At 38.9% G+C, this 16565-nt stretch overlaps 1 protein-coding gene across 1 annotated transcript; it reads left to right on the forward strand.

The window, feature by feature from the left end:
• The first annotated feature begins 4424 nt into the window (after positions 1 to 4424).
• On the forward strand, positions 4425 to 13727 carry spsb1 (splA/ryanodine receptor domain and SOCS box containing 1). The gene is made up of 3 exons (XM_023427721.2): positions 4425 to 4588; positions 9612 to 10536; positions 12130 to 13727. The coding sequence occupies exons 2-3, from the start codon at positions 9843 to 9845 to the stop codon at positions 12255 to 12257; spliced, it is 822 nt and encodes a 273-aa protein (XP_023283489.1). The 5' UTR covers positions 4425 to 4588; positions 9612 to 9842; the 3' UTR covers positions 12258 to 13727.
• Positions 13728 to 16565: the final 2838 nt, after the last annotated feature.

Raw genomic sequence — 16565 nt, forward strand, 5'->3', positions numbered from 1 at the left:
GAGTATAATAAATTAAATTAACTGCTTGCCAATAAACCTTGAAATGCAGCAATTAATCAATAAACTGATTGATTAGTCAGTTTATAGGAAATGAATCAGCAACTAATTTGATAATCGGTGCGTCGTAAGTCGTCATCAAACAATTAATTGAGAAATTGAGAAAATAGTTTAATTGATAATAGATCAATCCATAATGATAATAATGATTTGTTGCAGCTCTATTTGTAAATTTGGTGTCTGTCAAAAATATTGTGATCAATAGTTTTTGTAGAATTCTCTCAAAAAGAGTTAAATGTTACAAAAATGAAACATGGCCGCTAACGGAAAATTAAAAGAATAGTGTGTTATGTTTTCTCACTGGGCTTCTTGAACAATATACAGCACTATGTTATTATAAATAACCAAGCAGAGCTCTGTATTCCCAGAGTGAATGAATTTTTAAACCTCACTGTCCATGCACACAACTCTAATAACTGGTAAAGATTATTTTTATCGCTGTCTAAGGATTTCTGCTATACGAATGTGGACTGTGCAGGTCTTATATTGCAAGCCGTCCACTGAAACATGAGATGTCTTCTCACCTACAGCATGAATCTATTTGAGTGCTCAACCTCCAATACAGTCAAAGAGGTGTAGGACGATTAAAAAAAAGGCATCAGGAGGGTTTTATGCAAGCTGCAGCAGTTGCAGATCTTTACTCATCCCAAGGCACGTTTGTGAGTCAGATAGGAGACAAAAACTAAGAACATCAGGTACCTGACGGCTGAACTAGTTCACAAGCTGTATCAGTGTGGAGCCTGCAACTGCAGCTACCACTTGAGGACAGCATCCACCCACTGGTCCTCCTCAGAAACTGCATCTCAGAACAAGTGAGGAGCCGAGTGTCTGACGCAGCATGCGATCATTCACCTTGGCTGCGTGTGCTGCTCGGACTTGCCTTGATGCAGCTGTCCACACACATACCCCCCCCCATCACCACCACCACCACCCACTACCCCCCTCTATAGAGGCAGTGCACTCTGCCTGCCATGGAGTGGGACGTACTATCGATCCTGCTGAAATGATGGTTTCTAAAAGGGAGGCAGTAAGCATGTCTGCACTCCCCTCCTCCACTGTGGAGGGGCCCTGAGATATCACCAAGCTCAGCACATTGCACCATCACGGCATGGGAAAATGGGATTTTCACTGTGAGATGAGCTGAGGGGAGTAATTCAAGTCGCCAAGCTATGTTCCCCACCAAGGATGTAAAATGAGCCACGTTACCTTCAGACGCCTCACACAGTGGACAAATAAGGTCATTTTAAATCTCCTATTAATTCCAGTCCTTGTCACAAAGAAATCAGATACCAAACGTGAAAATATGCATGAGTGCTGAAGTTAAGAAGGAAGTGAAGAGGAGGAAGATGTTCACTGTTCACTCATCTTTGCAGCACTTGTTCATAATACCTGTATGTGCCACCACATGCAACATGTATCATGCGATTCTGCAAGGAATTAAATGATAATCAGAATAAGTGATAAATTAAGGAAGTGTATGAGTTTTTTTGCAGACTGACTGCGAGACTCTGAACCTCAAGTAGGAGGTGTCTATTCCACAGAAACCACTAGATGGCGACAATGTCCTAGTGTTTTCCAACACTCAGGTGAAATATGGTGCATGTGAATGCTCTGGCTCACACAAGGTTGCAGGAAATTCTAAGCAAGTTTTTACAGTAGTCTGTGTCTGGTACAGTAAATGAAACAAAATAAGGGCTTATATTTACTACCATGGAAAACATGACTGTGCTTGTCTCTTTATGAATGGGCCTTGTTGTTGTGAAGGAGCTCCTGTTTCTAAAGATATTTGTCTGAAAGATTAGAAGTGACTGCATCAGTTGTCCAGCGTATGAAGGTCGTGTGCAGGGTGGATCATCCTTGTCACTCCAAATCGTCACTCACCATATTTGACATTCCCCATGGGTCAGTGTGTCAGTCAGTGGAGTATGATTCTGACTTACTGAGCAGCAGTGACTGATCGGTCGAAGATCTCCGCTCGTTTTAACGTCATTCTCTGCTTTTTTAAACCATGTCAGTGGAGGACTGAATGGCCTGAGGGTCAAGTTTAACAAAAAGGTGCACCAGCGTTTCAGTGTGTGAGCAATCATGGTTCACTGGTGCTGTCGATAATATCATGCTCCTACTGAAGTTGGTCATATGGTGTGTGTGTATGTGTGTGTGTGTGTACTTAACAGATTGGAATGTGGATTATCAATTATGGTTCCTTTCATCATCACACATCACATGCATTTCCCCAGAGTCGACCATAACAGCATAATCTTATCCAAGAACAAATTTTAAGAAGATATAAGTAGAGTACAGCAGGACAGAAACATTCTACTGGTTTTTTTGGCATATTCATTATAAAGATACCCCTCTCAAAGAATGTACCACAGATAAGTCTAAAGCAGCTTTTTATAGTTTCACTATCAATCCATGTCTAATTTCCTATCTAACTGTATAATTAACAAAGATGTAAATGAACAGGGGCTTTGTGATGTCCTACCTGCCTTGTACAGCATGTGAGCCCAGTGTAGTGTAGTGCAGTGTCTGCAGTTGAGGTTACACATTGAAAGATCCTGTGGTGGCCTGAAGTTAGTTTTATATTGGGAGCTGCTGGTAAGTGGATATTTTACATCTTCAGTAAACATTTAATTTCAGTCACTGATGAACAAATATAAATTCATATTTATATTTATTTATTTATACCAATATACAGTATATTTTAAGTCTTTTGTATTTTATTTTGAATATGTCAAGATTGTTTTTGTGTGTACCTAGTGGGACCCAAAAATCTGAGACTCAAGAATTTTGAGTCCCCACTGTATATTTTTGTCAAATTAGTCAATTTATCTATGTGATAGTTTTGAAAATAATGTGATATTTCAATATTTCATTGAATATTTTTATGTTCCTACAACCATATATTTGAAATGTAATAACTACTTTTCCTTATGACTTATAGCTGCAAAGCCACATTTTTCATGTTCCTCCTTCTGTGTGTGTGTGTGTGTGTGTGTGTGTGTGTGTGTGTCCATGTAGTAAATATTTACAATGACAATTTAAAAATTCAGTAGTTTTTGATACTTGAGCATGTTACGTAAGCACTTTTTACAGTCTGACTTGATTTTATAACAATAATAGTCTATTATTATTTACAGCTATATAATTAATAATGAATTATGAGTCTCATTCTTCTTATTGTCATTTTTCCTATTATTATTATTATTATGAATGCCACTTAGTTGCCACAAGGGGTTTTAAGATGATTTTTTTTAGAAAACAATATATGTTGAAAAATACTGAGAAACAACATTTCACAAATCAGTACTGAAATATAAAATACGTGAATTATAGTGTGAGGCCTTTTGTGAATGTGAACTCTAATAAAAGAAAAGAAAATTACAGAATACAAGTTAAAGCTACATTCAACAATGAAATTTCAATGGGCCTCATTCACCAACCATTCTTAAGAAGAAGTTTCTTCTTAAAACCAACTTATGCACTTTTTTTAAATCACTTTTATGTAGACTCTGACATTCACCATTGTTTTCTAATTTGGGATTCACTCTTACAAACATTAGAGTGCTCACAACTTTGAGCAAAATAAGTGCTTATTGCGTTTTCCGGTGCTCTGTCTTTAGATTTTCGTTTTGGCTTTTCTCAACTTTCGATTACGGTATCTCTTTGTGACTTCTGTCTGTGTGTGTACAGGACCCTTCAGTCTTAAAGGGGCCAACTGCCACACGCTTACAATTTATAAGGAGATTGGTATTCATCACTCTAAGAACGCAGGTGCTCACAATTCTGCGGGTTAAGAGCACATTCATGAATCTGACGTAGAGTTTTCTTGAGGACTATCTTAAGAGCAACTTAAGAGAGAATTTAAGAAAATACTTAAGAAGATATAGGTGAATGAGGCCCATTGTGTTGATTGTATGGCTACAATTAAGAATTATTTTCATTATTAGTCTTTTGATTATTTTTTTTAATGAATCAATGTTCTGTAGAACATTAAACAGTTTCTCAGAGTCCCAGGTGATGTCTTCATATGTCTGACCAACATCTATCAAACGTTTTTTGCATTGGCATTTTTGAATATAAAATGGCCTAAAAAATTATCGATTATGAAAATAGATCTATTAATCGACTAATTGATGCAGCTGATGTTAATGTAAAACTCGTAACAATCAGTGTATAGTTTTATTTTAGCAAATCTCAAAAGTGTGCATCATTGCAGATGCACATGTTTCATGAATACATTTATATAACCACAAAAAACCCGCATAAACTGCAATACCAATATGCAACCAACTTTGCCGTGACTGCTGACCGTCAGTAGGGAGGTCCTAATCTAGCACAGCAGCTGGGAGCATTTTACCACGTGATGTGAGAGATGTTAGAGAGAGCAGCCATCATTCACCTAATTCATGTCCTGCCTGATATGGTAAAAGCTTTGACGACAAGGACACAGAAAACTACGATGGAGTAAGTGAAGACTCTGCAGCCTTACCCGGTGTCATCCACTCTGCTGCCTCACTGCCTCGTAAAGGTCTGTTTGCTGAGTGCTTTTTATTTCCCTTCTCCCCCTGTTTTCTTCTCATATGGAGGGTGCCGAAGCGTTTGTTTCGGTTTTAGTGTTCCTCTTTACATCATATTAACATGTTTGATGTCGAAAACAAGACACGTAAAATGCTGTCCCTCTCCAAAAGTCCAGTTTTGTAAAGAGTGTTAAGTTGTTCTGTCTTAGCCCCTCGTTAACACGAGCCATGTTTTGTCTCTGTTTATGCTAACAACGATGGTTTCTTGTTGTGTAACAAACGTTCGAACGCGGTCGAGCTCCAGGTAAACAGAAACAATGTTGCAAATCAACGACTCGTAACGTTCGATTCATGTGCTGCTCCAGTCTGTGGTCGCGTGGACGCTCCTCGAGGTTGGAGCACACGGCTCCCAGGCCCACGAGAGCTTATTTGAAGATTAGACTGCTTTTACATTAGCTAGCATGACAAGCTATTATGGTTTAACTGTCCAGAAGGCCTACATCTACTCAGTTGCCACATTATTAGGGATACTTTCTTTTAGGTAATGCGCTCTAATAGAGCTGCCAATACCCCTAACTTTAATGAAGGTTACAATAGGTTCAGTTTTTGTTAAAACTTGTAGAGAAATGCTGGTTCAGCTTTATAGTTATTCTGGGGGCTGTGGGTAGATTGATTATACTCATAGGTGCTTTGAATATAATGTGGTCTCTCCTAATTGATATAAATAGGATGTTGGTGTTTCTAATATTTTGTCCACCCCATTTATGCCAGTGAAGGTAGACCTAATATTAGAAATGCCTCTCAGTCTTACACTTTACAGTTCAACAGCATCATAAACTACAACAAAAGAAATGACCACAATTAAAGTTGAATCAACAAAAACAGAACTTTGTAAACGTCATGATGATATGATTTGCTACAGAGTTGTTATATTGGACTGCAATTGTTTTAGTTAGGTTTACCGAATAAACTGCAACACGAGTGCACTAAAGATAATGTAATTAAACAAAGCAAAGTACAAAAAATGTAAACTAAATCATATATATTTAACCTGTTCAAAGCTAAAACACTTTAAGCTTCAGTTTAAATTTCATCTTTAGACAAGTCATAGCAAAGTGCTAGACTACATAATATTAAGGAACTCCATAATACATAACGCGTTCAAGCATTCTATCCATACAATGGATGACTTTGTCTTTGGTAGGCTAAATCATGAGCTTTATGTACTCAGCAGGTCAACAAACAGGCTAGGACTTAAGTTCAGGTGGGACCAGTCTAAATTGGGCCTTACAATAGACACAAGTGTTTCCTTGGCCCAGCAAATCCAGCGAGCCCTTCCTCTTGCATTTTAATCAGCTCCAAACCAACCCAGGGGCCCAGGACCCCCAAACAGCCCAGGCAGGCATCCCAGTTCAAATATATCCCTCCACAAGCCACCTTTTATTCTACTAATGGATATGTTTGTTTTGAAGTCCAAGGTAAATGTGGGAAGACCTTTTATTGTTCTGTTAGTTTTGATTTGCATATTGTGTGCGCTGTAAGGTGGCCCTTTGCCACAGGGAGAGGAATTGGTAAACTCCTGGCTCAAAGGGTGTGCAAATTAACATGTTTCACTCTCCCTGAATGCTGGACAGGCATTGAAAAAGAGATTGTTTACATTCAAATGCTGGCCACCCGCTGCTTGCTTTTTCTTCCCTCCTGTTTTCCAATCACTGAAGAGACATGACCCATTTAAATGGTTGTTTACTTGCATTAGAAGAAGAGCCAAAGCACTTCTCAATGAACTCTTGTCTACAATTCAATTAGAGTGGCCTTCCCAGCAGCACAGTTTTCCACATTACACAATGCTCTCTACAGCCTTACTGCAACACGGGCCAAAACACGAAGACCAAAGAGCGGCAGTAGTCACACCTGCACCCACAAAAAGTCACGTCATGTCTTTGGGATACTGATCCTTAATGCGAAGTGTGGGGTATCAGGCCAAATAGGGTTTTCACTATGAAAGAATGGCCTGACTATTGACCTAAAGTAGTCCTGTTGGCATCAGCTGCCTTGTAAAAGTTATAATAAAGAAATGTAAAAATTGGGTATAAGATGGTGTTTAACAGTTATATTGAGGCTTCTCAGTAATAAACTGGAAGTGCCCTTTCACAGCTGTGGTCTTTTGTAATGGAGTCAGTATAGTGAAGCACTGCAGGTATTCATCAGGCTTTTATTGTCAAGTTTATGTCTTCTTGAAACTCTTTCTGCCTGAAAAAAAGCTGTGTCCCTCAAATACGACAGAACTGGCTTATTTTTTTAAGCCAGACGTTTTATTACTGCTTTTCCTGTTGCCCTCTGACTAGACAGCCATATAATAGGAAATGGCTGGAGTTTTTCCCCTCTTTTTTCCTATTTTTGGAGTTTGTGGGAATATTTCACTTTCAGACTAGCTGAATAATGTTTCAGCCCATTGAGGGTCATGGATCTACTTTTATGCTGTTAAGTGCTGCGTTTCATATTTGTTAGCTTTTCTAAAACCAACACTATTGAATTTTAAAACAATCATAATGCCATAAAACCATGATAGTTTACACCTGAAAATGTTTTTATCATTTGACCAAATAAAGTTCATTCTGATTGTGGTGTGGAGATTTTGAGGGACTTAAAAAATAAGCCCAAGAGTTGTCCCCTCTGTTAGGTTGTCAGGCTCTTTCTGTTATAGCTGCTTAATAAGTGGCTGAAATTGGCAACATCATGAAATCACAGATTCTTGGATTGACTCTGCTTTATCAAGAAAAGCTGGAGATGTAATGCGTAAAATTGAGGACAGCTAATCAAATAAGATTTCAGTGTTTTTTTTTTTATGTTGTTTGTGTGGCGTAATCATGAATGAGTCACTTAGCAAAAGAAGCACATAATAACATGGGTGTCTGCCAGTTTAAACAAGCATATCTTTGTACACTACATGAATTTGAATGTTTTTATAAACCCCATGGAAACTTATAAGGATCAAGAGAGAATATTGATCTATGGATCAGGTACATTAAGATTAACATGAAAGCATATCGTAGTGTATCACTGACATGTCTTTTGTAGATCTACAGATGTCAAAAAAGTTCAGAATTAGTTATTGATCTACAGTTGTTTTTGTTAAAAAAAAAAAAAGTTCAAAATTAGTCATAACTGTTATTAGCTGATTTCTTGATAATAGTGTCTCCAAGTGTGTGACTATGAAATTCTAATCATGCAAGTTTATCAAAAACTGAATTTATTCAAACATAACACTTAAAAGCACAATTTAACAGCTTTATTCCAATTGTTGTCTTTACCTTAGATCCAAAATCATCACAAAGGCACAGTTCAACAAATATAAGATGCATTTGCTGTGCTCTTCAATTGTTAAATGTAAAGCTTTAAGCAGGTGCCTTCCTAGGTATAATGTAATTTGATGTTGCAATAGTGGGATGCTACATTTATCTGGAAAATTGATTGAGAAATGTTAATGGATACAATCATTGCCTACAATCGACCATTGTGACCAAACATGTTAAAGTGATAGCTACCATGGTAAAAAGTGTATGGCACAATCTCTGACAGATTACATATTTATATTGTCTCATATACAGTCACACTGCCCAACCCTAGTTAGCCATTTGTCTAGAGAGACTGTGTACACAGCAGCCAAACCCTGTCAGTTATTAAATGTTGAACTGCAGTTTTTCGATCTAGGTTAGTCTGTTCACTGTTAACAGTCCAATCCAGTATACAGGGTGCCATTCAGGGACCATTGCTTTTCTCCATAATTGTATTCTCTGTGATAATTTTTCATGCTTCAATTTTTATGTAGATGATAGTTGTCTACTGCTCATCCACTTCAGTAGTACAAACCCCTTTTAAATTAACCTATGTTGGTGTTAAAAGTCATGCTATTTTCCGATGGCAAAAAGGTGACAAATTCATCTTATCTCAACTCCTCAAGGGGTTAAAATAAGTATTGAATTATTATTATTATTGATCAGAACCTGACATTCAAATCACACACTGAAAACCTTGTTTCCAAGCTGAAACTTAGTCAGTTTTCTTTTTGAGGAATAAGCCTTGTTTCTCCCTCCAGGCAAGGAAACACTTGATTTCAGCAACATTTTAGCTGTATTGGATTACAGGGATCTTCTCTTTATGAATGCAGCTGAATGCACATGCATTCCATTCGTGTGTATTGCAAGTTGTATTTGTCTGTTTGTGTTGTTTGTGTTTTCTTGTAACTCATAAAAAAAAGAAAATTTAAATCTAAATCAGACCTGTTACCTGGTTAAATAAATGATTTAATACAATAAGAACTATATAACCTTTTCAATCTAGAAAATACATTTATGACTGTTGAGTGGCAGAAACTTGTTGGTCTTGTCTGTCATGTTGACTCAACATTATAGTTAACTGGTAGGGAGGAAGAACAACACCATACAGTCTTGATCTACTCTCTGACTGCTCCAAATTTTACATTAAGTTGAAAAGGCTGTGGGTAAACACATGACAATCAGAGTACATTGTTACTACGGCTGTAGGAAATGAGGCCACGGTCAGCAGATACATGGTCCTTGCTGTTGTGTAATGATAATGTTATCGGTGTAAGCTGGTCTTTAGCTTTACATCTCAGATTTCTTAGGTCATGGGACACTGCCTTCTTTAAGAATAACGTGAAAACAAAGCCACTTTTGAGGTCACTGAACAGCTCTGCAGCTAATATCAGTTGTTGTCCACTGATTACCAAATGAATAGCTCTAAAATATTGAGTGAACTTCCCATTAAACGTAAACATGCACTGTAACATTTACAACAAATGCTGTATGATGTCATTATAGCAGATCTACCATTTTGTTGTCAAAGGGCGTCATGGCATGATAAGGATGGTCTTACAATGTTCCTCTATGTTTAGCTTGTTGTTTTGTAGGATTTGATGTTTCCTGACATTTCCTGGTACAAACAGAAGATTGCTAATTAGATTAGTGAGTAATTAACTTATCTTTTTTAATTCATCTCCTCTAATCTCTCCAGGTGGGCTTCAGACAACACCTAGTCTGACCTTGGCTGTCTGCATCTAGTGGCCAAGGGAGCTCAAACCTGTTCCTAGGCTTTGCAGGAGCACAGTGGAGGAGAGGGTCTAAGGCTAATCACTCCCCCCATTATTATTTGAGGAGGGGGGAGGAGGAGGAGGCGGCGGTGGTGGTGGTGGTGGAGGAGGAGGAGGAGGAGAAAGAAGAAGGAGCTGCTATAACGACCCCGAGCATGGGGCAAAAAGTCCCAGGTGGCATCAAAACCATTGATATGCGGGATCCGGCATTCAGCCCCCTGAAGCTGGAGCTACAGGCCCTGAGTCACACCAAACCGTCTCGACTGGATCTGCTGCTGGACATGCCACCTGCCAGCGTGGATGTCCAGGTCCAGCACTCGTGGAACAATGATGACCGTTCCCTCAACATCTTCGTCAAGGACGACAACAAGCTGGTGTTTCACAGGCACCCTGTGGCGCAGAGCACGGACGCCATCCGGGGCCGCGTTGGCTACACAAGGGGCTTGCATGTGTGGGAGATCAGCTGGGCCATGCGTCAGAGGGGCACACACGCTGTGGTCGGAGTGGCTACAAGTGACGCCCCGCTACACTCGGTGGGCTACACAGCTTTGGTGGGAAGCAACGCTGAGTCGTGGGGCTGGGACCTGTGCAGGAGTAAACTCTACCATGATGGCAAGAACCTCCCAGGAAAAACCTACCCAGGCTTCCTCGAGCCAGACGACACCTTCATAATCCCAGACTCCCTCTTAGTAGTCTTGGACATGGACGAGGGGACTCTGGGTTACATAGTGGATGGACATTATCTAGGGGTGGCGTTCAGAGGACTTAAGGGCAGGAAGCTGTACCCAGTAGTTAGCGCCGTGTGGGGACACTGTGAAATTCGAATCCGGTACATAAATGGACTCGATCGTAAGTACAAACTTTTAACCTTTTTTAAAATCTTCCTTGGTTAATCTTTTCTCTCATGAGCAACAGCGTTTGTGATCTGTGATGCTGTCTTGGTTCAGCTCTTGCATAACCACAGACAGCATTTATTGAAGCAATAAACAAAGGTGTGACAGTTGAGGATTTGTCATATTACTGCAGACGGGGTTACTGTAGAGCAGCATTATTGTCTCTGACTTGCACCAGTATGGATGTCTCTTGGCTATTATGTAAAGCAGTTCATTTGATAACATGACTGATTTGTATTCTTGCTTTGCCATCCAGATTATATGTGAATTAATATATATGTGAAATCGCTGTTTTCTCAAATGAGAATGATGTCACTGTTTCCTGCTTTCAGTGAGGAGTTAAGACATGTTGTAGTGAGACATGATGTCGCTATAACCTGTCCTAGCTTTACCCATTAATTGTACTCTTCCTTTGTTTTTCATTCAGGCTGTGGCACCTCCTTCATAGTTTTTTGTGTTACTTAATGTTCATGTACAAAAAAACAAGCTGCTTGTTTTCCCCTCCAGACAAATGTAAGATGATTCCAATTGAATTAATCCCAATTATTCCATGGTAAAAGGGTCATGAGCTTTCAATGAGGAAACATAGGTGCTTATCAAAACATGTTGTACTACCCACATGTCCCAAGTGCTCTGTGCTCATTAGATTTTTATGTTCAGCTCAGATCCCCTGACCTACTTTTAGGTCTTTGAAAAAGAAGAGCTACAGATGCAGTGGTAGGCATGAAAACCAGTTTCAGTTTGATTTGACATTGCTCTTACTGTTGGATGTGGAGCAGGGAAATCCCTTATCTTGTACACTGATATTAAAATCAGTTTCGGTATTTGGATACACAATGTTGGTACTGCAGCCAAAGAATATGTAAAAATATTTTTTCTTCTTCGTGGCTCAGTTTACATCTACAAAAAGTCACTGGTAAAATAGGACTGTCTATTGATCAGTACTTTTTGAAGGAGGAGCAAACTCTTTCTATAGCACATATTGAAAATTGTCAAGTACTGGCGTTTAGTACTCAATATTTAGTCACGTTCATGTTGTTCTTTGATCAGATATATCCTTGTTGAAATTACACACAATGTCCATTACAATAAGCCATTTTTTATGACAAGCAGCCAAAACAAACAACGATATTTTCCTTGACAATTGATACAAATGAAAAATTCTAATTCTAAATTTAATTTATTAGTTGTTCTCTTTAGTCCACACCTGTTTGTCCATTTCATGACTTCAGAGTGGATTTCATATCATAACAACTTCCCTCTGTTGGAGCCTGTGTAGACTGGTGCCAACATCTTGATCCAAGATTTTTTTCATAATCATATCAACTGATGGCAACATGAATGGAGGGAAATGATTTTGATATATTTAAGTTCATTTGTATCAAACACAGGAATGGCTTTATCGTTTACAAGAAATCAGTTGTGTTTTCTGCGGTAACAAAAGATAAGGGGTTTAATGCTGTTCAATTCCCATTTTCAGAGATGTCTGCCATTGTAAACACATAAAAATGCTCTTCCTCATGCCCCTCCCTCTCTTGTCTCCCTCCAGCTGAACCCCTTTCGCTGATGGACCTGTGTAGGCGTTCAGTGAGGGTGGCATTAGGAAGAGACCGTCTGAGTGAAATCCATAGACTGCCCCTGCCGGCCTCTCTCAAGAACTACCTGCTCTACCAATGACCACGCTGACAGTCACAACACACACAGCACACCCTCGTCTCTTTCTGTTTCTCTGGGATCCTTTTTGGGTTGAACCCGTTTGACAGCATTGTTCAAACCTCCAGGACTGACTAAGCCTCCTGAATGATTCAACAAGTATGCTTTCTGTGTCAGTGGATGGACTCGTTTTTGAGTTTCTTATCCTGTTTTTATGACTCTTTGCAGTTGTGTTCTCTAACTTTATCAAATCAGGAATCACTGAGCACTATGCACATGCTGATCCAGACGATGCCATGACAGTCACCATATTGGTGTACCTCCTCCAGTTTGTAAGTTGATGTGGCATATGTAGTCGGTACCTCTGCTGTGACCTCCAGGCTTTATGATTCTGAATTTCTATCTTGTAGCCTTTTTAAATTTAAATGCTATTGTGCAAAAAAAAAATTGTGTGATGGAAATTGAACAAGGTGCAGAGGTGCACTGTCATTATCTGACCACAAGGTGGCATTGCATACTCATGTCAGCTTGTACGTCCTGTCAAATTGAGAATTATAACATGAAATCCTAATTGCTTTTAGAAAATGTAGTTTTTAAATAGATAATGAATGAAATCTTCCGTTCACACAACACAGAAATGAGATGCTGACCACTCCATTGTGGGTATGAAGTGCATTGTGGATGAATGCACTGTGAGGCAGCTGAAGAGCCGCTCCCACCACTCACTGCACTATCAGTTCTCTCTGCGATATACATGTGCCCCATTGCTTACCATCAGGCATCTGACAGGAACGTCATTAGCGGAAATTTTAACGGAAGGATAATGCCACTGTGATTATTTGTAGCATGCACCTGCAGGAAATTTTTCTCAATACAATCAGTGTCTTTTTTAAAAATCTTTTGTCACTCCTGCTTTTTGTAGTTCAGTAGTTTTCAACCACATGCTGTCGAGCCCCGAGAGAGCTGTTTTTATTAATTCAACCAGTCGCATCAGCTGATTTCACTCGTTTGCACATATAAAGCCAGAGAATGGAAATCAACTGGTGAAGATGCTACTGTAGAGTAACGGTTGGTTGCAATGAAAACCTGCTATCCTTGGGGTCTCACTGCCACATAGCTGAGAACCATTGATGTAGTGTTTGTGTTTTATGAGATTTAAGGGTGGGGGGGTGCAGACTATGTAGGTAAACGGCATTGTGCTTGAATCAGCACAGTTCAGATGTAAGGCAATGTAAAGACGGAAAAAGACAATCCACAAAGTGCTGCACAAATGTAATAAAGAAGGTCAGATTGCCAACATATTGTCAAATGCCATATCATAGACCTTTTGACTGTAGTATTTTTAAATGTGCAGATGTGGTACACATTCAGCACTCAGCTGGATGTGCACACACTGTGCCACACCTTACTTTTCCTTGCTTGCAGCTTCCATTTTATTTGTACTCCTTGTTGTAGATTTGTTTGTAAGTATCTATTAAAGATTATTTCAGATTATCTGTTGTGCATTGTACAATTGTCATTTTCCTGCTTAAGGCAAGGCGATCCACTTAGATGCTGCAAACTGTGGTCTCAAAAGCTACTATAGAGTAGAATCAACACCTGAAGCATGTAAATCAATTAGTGTTGAACCTGAGGGGAAATTACTTTGCATATTATTAACTCTATTATTTGATGACTGTTCATCCATCCTCTGTAATTCACAGGGATAGAACTTATATTTTTATCTCTGGTGTGTTGAACATAAACAAAAGTCACTTACAGTATACAGTATCGTAGCTTGTTGCAATTCAAAGATGCAAAGATTTTAAGGCTATGTCTATCGACCAACATTCAACCACTTCACAAATCAGTTCACTATTCTTACAAGGGGTGAATGTAAAACAACAAATTTGTATTGAAATATAATTGGCTAGAAATAATATTTGAGGTCCTCATGCTGCAACCCACACAGGTGTTTTCACTTACTTTGCCTGATTGGACCTCTTGTCAGGACAGGGTGGGTGTAGATACATTCTGAGCTTGATTGACGGGGTTTTTTCACAGAAGACATTTTCACATGTCACAATAGAAACATATAATGTATGAATAATAAAATGAATTATGGCTGAATTTCATGTAGCTGCTTCAGTTTTCACAGTCCTGGCATTGTGCGTGCCAGCTCACCTATCACACAGTCATTGCTTACTGGGAGGCTTAAATAGAGCCGAGCCATTGTTAATGTCAGTAGTTGAAACCTGTGGTTATGACAAGTCACAAGTCAGTACATGTTTATTGACATCACCAAACTTGATCAGAGGTCTATCCGGCCAGAACAGTTGAAAACACCTGTGTGGATGTGCAGGGCCTTTTGTCATCTCAGTGGCAAAACGGGAATCTACCAGCAGTGCGTAATGATGATTTGACTCCCTCACCCTGTTGCATCAGTCTCAACAGCACAGAAACTGACAAAGGATTAGGATGAGCAATGGAACTTAGGCACATTGGCTACACACAAAGTATTTACCATGAAAAAGTCTTATTTTAGCCACAGCATACAGAGACCAAAGCGAACATTAGTTTTCAGAAACTGAATCATTTGACCTTGAACCTTATGTCCATAAATAGCACCGGGCCCCGATTTAACGTTCCCCAAATGTAACTCCTTTCCTTCTGAAAGTCAGTGAGATGTGGAGCCACAAATTTCAAGGTGCTGGGAAGTGTCATGTTCCCTAAAATGGTATGAAATGCAGTTTGGAACATGGAAGTGAGTGCATTGACCCTACACACACAGCACGCGCATCCATACCCAGTTTAGTTGTCTGAAATAATGTAAATGTGGCTTATTTAGCACTTGGTTGAATCTGACACACCACATGTTTTATTTGTGGATTTTTATGCACATATTCAATATACTGAAAATGTTACCAAACTAAAAACTAGAGATGATGAACAATGATTACAGTGTAAGGCAAAAAACATTCTTCAGGCCTTCTCAAAAACAACCACAGAATATTATAAGCTAATTAAAGGCTGTTACTAACTTGCAAAGACATTGAGTATATGCCAAATGGCCTGGAAGTAAATTACACTTTGCAGGTTTACACTGAAATACTACTGAAGATAAAGCAAACAAGGTCGGAGCACTTGAAATGTACGTGGGCCAAACATTGAGGGAAACCAGTATTAAAGGGGGCTGGGAGTGGTGGGATGGGTGTGGGCCGATTTGAGCCTCTGTCGCTGCCACTTCATTCTCCAACTACTGTGACAGTTTCATTGATACAGAAACTGAGACAGTTCAATCCCTGTAATTGTTTAGTTTTTTATATAAGGCACAGGATTAAGTTTATCTGTATACACACACACACACACACACAAACACACACACCCACGAGCACATAAACATTGTGTTCAGCAGCAGATTCAAAGAAAGCCTGGGAGATTTCTGAAAGCACCAAATAACCCCAATGGGATCCAAACTGCACCTACAATTTAACAAGGCCAGTAGTTCAAAAACAACACTATGATGATGATGAGGTGACAAGACAAATGAAACTAAATACAGCTGGTTGACAGAAAAGATATGAATTTCGCTTCTTAGAGTTATGAGGAACTAACTGTCCTGTAGCTGCAGGTTTCATATTTGGTCCCTTGGTGTCAGCATTTCCAACACTTACGTAACCATGAAGCCCGGTCAAGATCATCTGGCCTCATTGTTGAGCCCAACAGGAAACGTACGTATGTAAAAGAAGCAAAACAACAGTGTAAAAATAATCCTACTTGAGCAAAAGAAAATAAGTGTTATCTGCAAAATAAATAGTAAAGGTAATCATTCTGCAGTAATATGCCCCATATGACTGATACATTAAGATATGTCACATTTACATATATCTCAATTCATGAGCCTCATTTTACTGCATACAACTGCAATTAGTGGGTCATGAGATGATTAATGGGGCAGGGTTTATTTTGTGAAATACTGAGTAATCTACCGCTTTGAGCCTAAAACAATTATTTAAATCTAAGCTATTCAGAAAATCATTATTTAATGAAACTGCCAACAACTCAATACATCTGCATGACAAGGAGCTCCAAAAGGACTGCTTTTTTTTTTTTTTTAAGATTTCAAACGTGAAAAAGGCTGGGAACTACTCATTCAGTAGTTTAGTAAGTTTAGATTAGTCAATATATTATATTTCTTATCTATGTGTGTTGATGTAAAATCTGAAAAGTAACCAGTAATCAAAGCTGTTAAATAAATACAGTTGAGTAAAAAAGTACAATATTTCCTTCTGAGATAAGTATGAAATAGCAAATGCTCAAGTATAGTACAAGTGCCTCAACATTGTACTTAAG

The sequence above is a fragment of the Seriola lalandi genome, unplaced genomic scaffold, assembly GCF_002814215.2.
Source record: "Seriola lalandi dorsalis isolate HSWRI2012SDOR001 ecotype SW California unplaced genomic scaffold, Sedor1 jcf7180002054861, whole genome shotgun sequence".
Lineage (NCBI taxonomy): Eukaryota > Metazoa > Chordata > Actinopteri > Carangiformes > Carangidae > Seriola > Seriola lalandi.

Bases quoted from the DNA above. Each gene is read 5' to 3' on its own strand.
- spsb1 (XM_023427721.2), top strand. From the start codon at position 9,843: ATGGGGCAAAAAGTCCCAGGTGGCATCAAAACCATTGATATGCGGGAT. The intron at 10,537-12,129 runs GTAAGTACAAAC...GTCTCCCTCCAG, and splicing joins GTACATAAATGGACTCGATC to CTGAACCCCTTTCGCTGATG.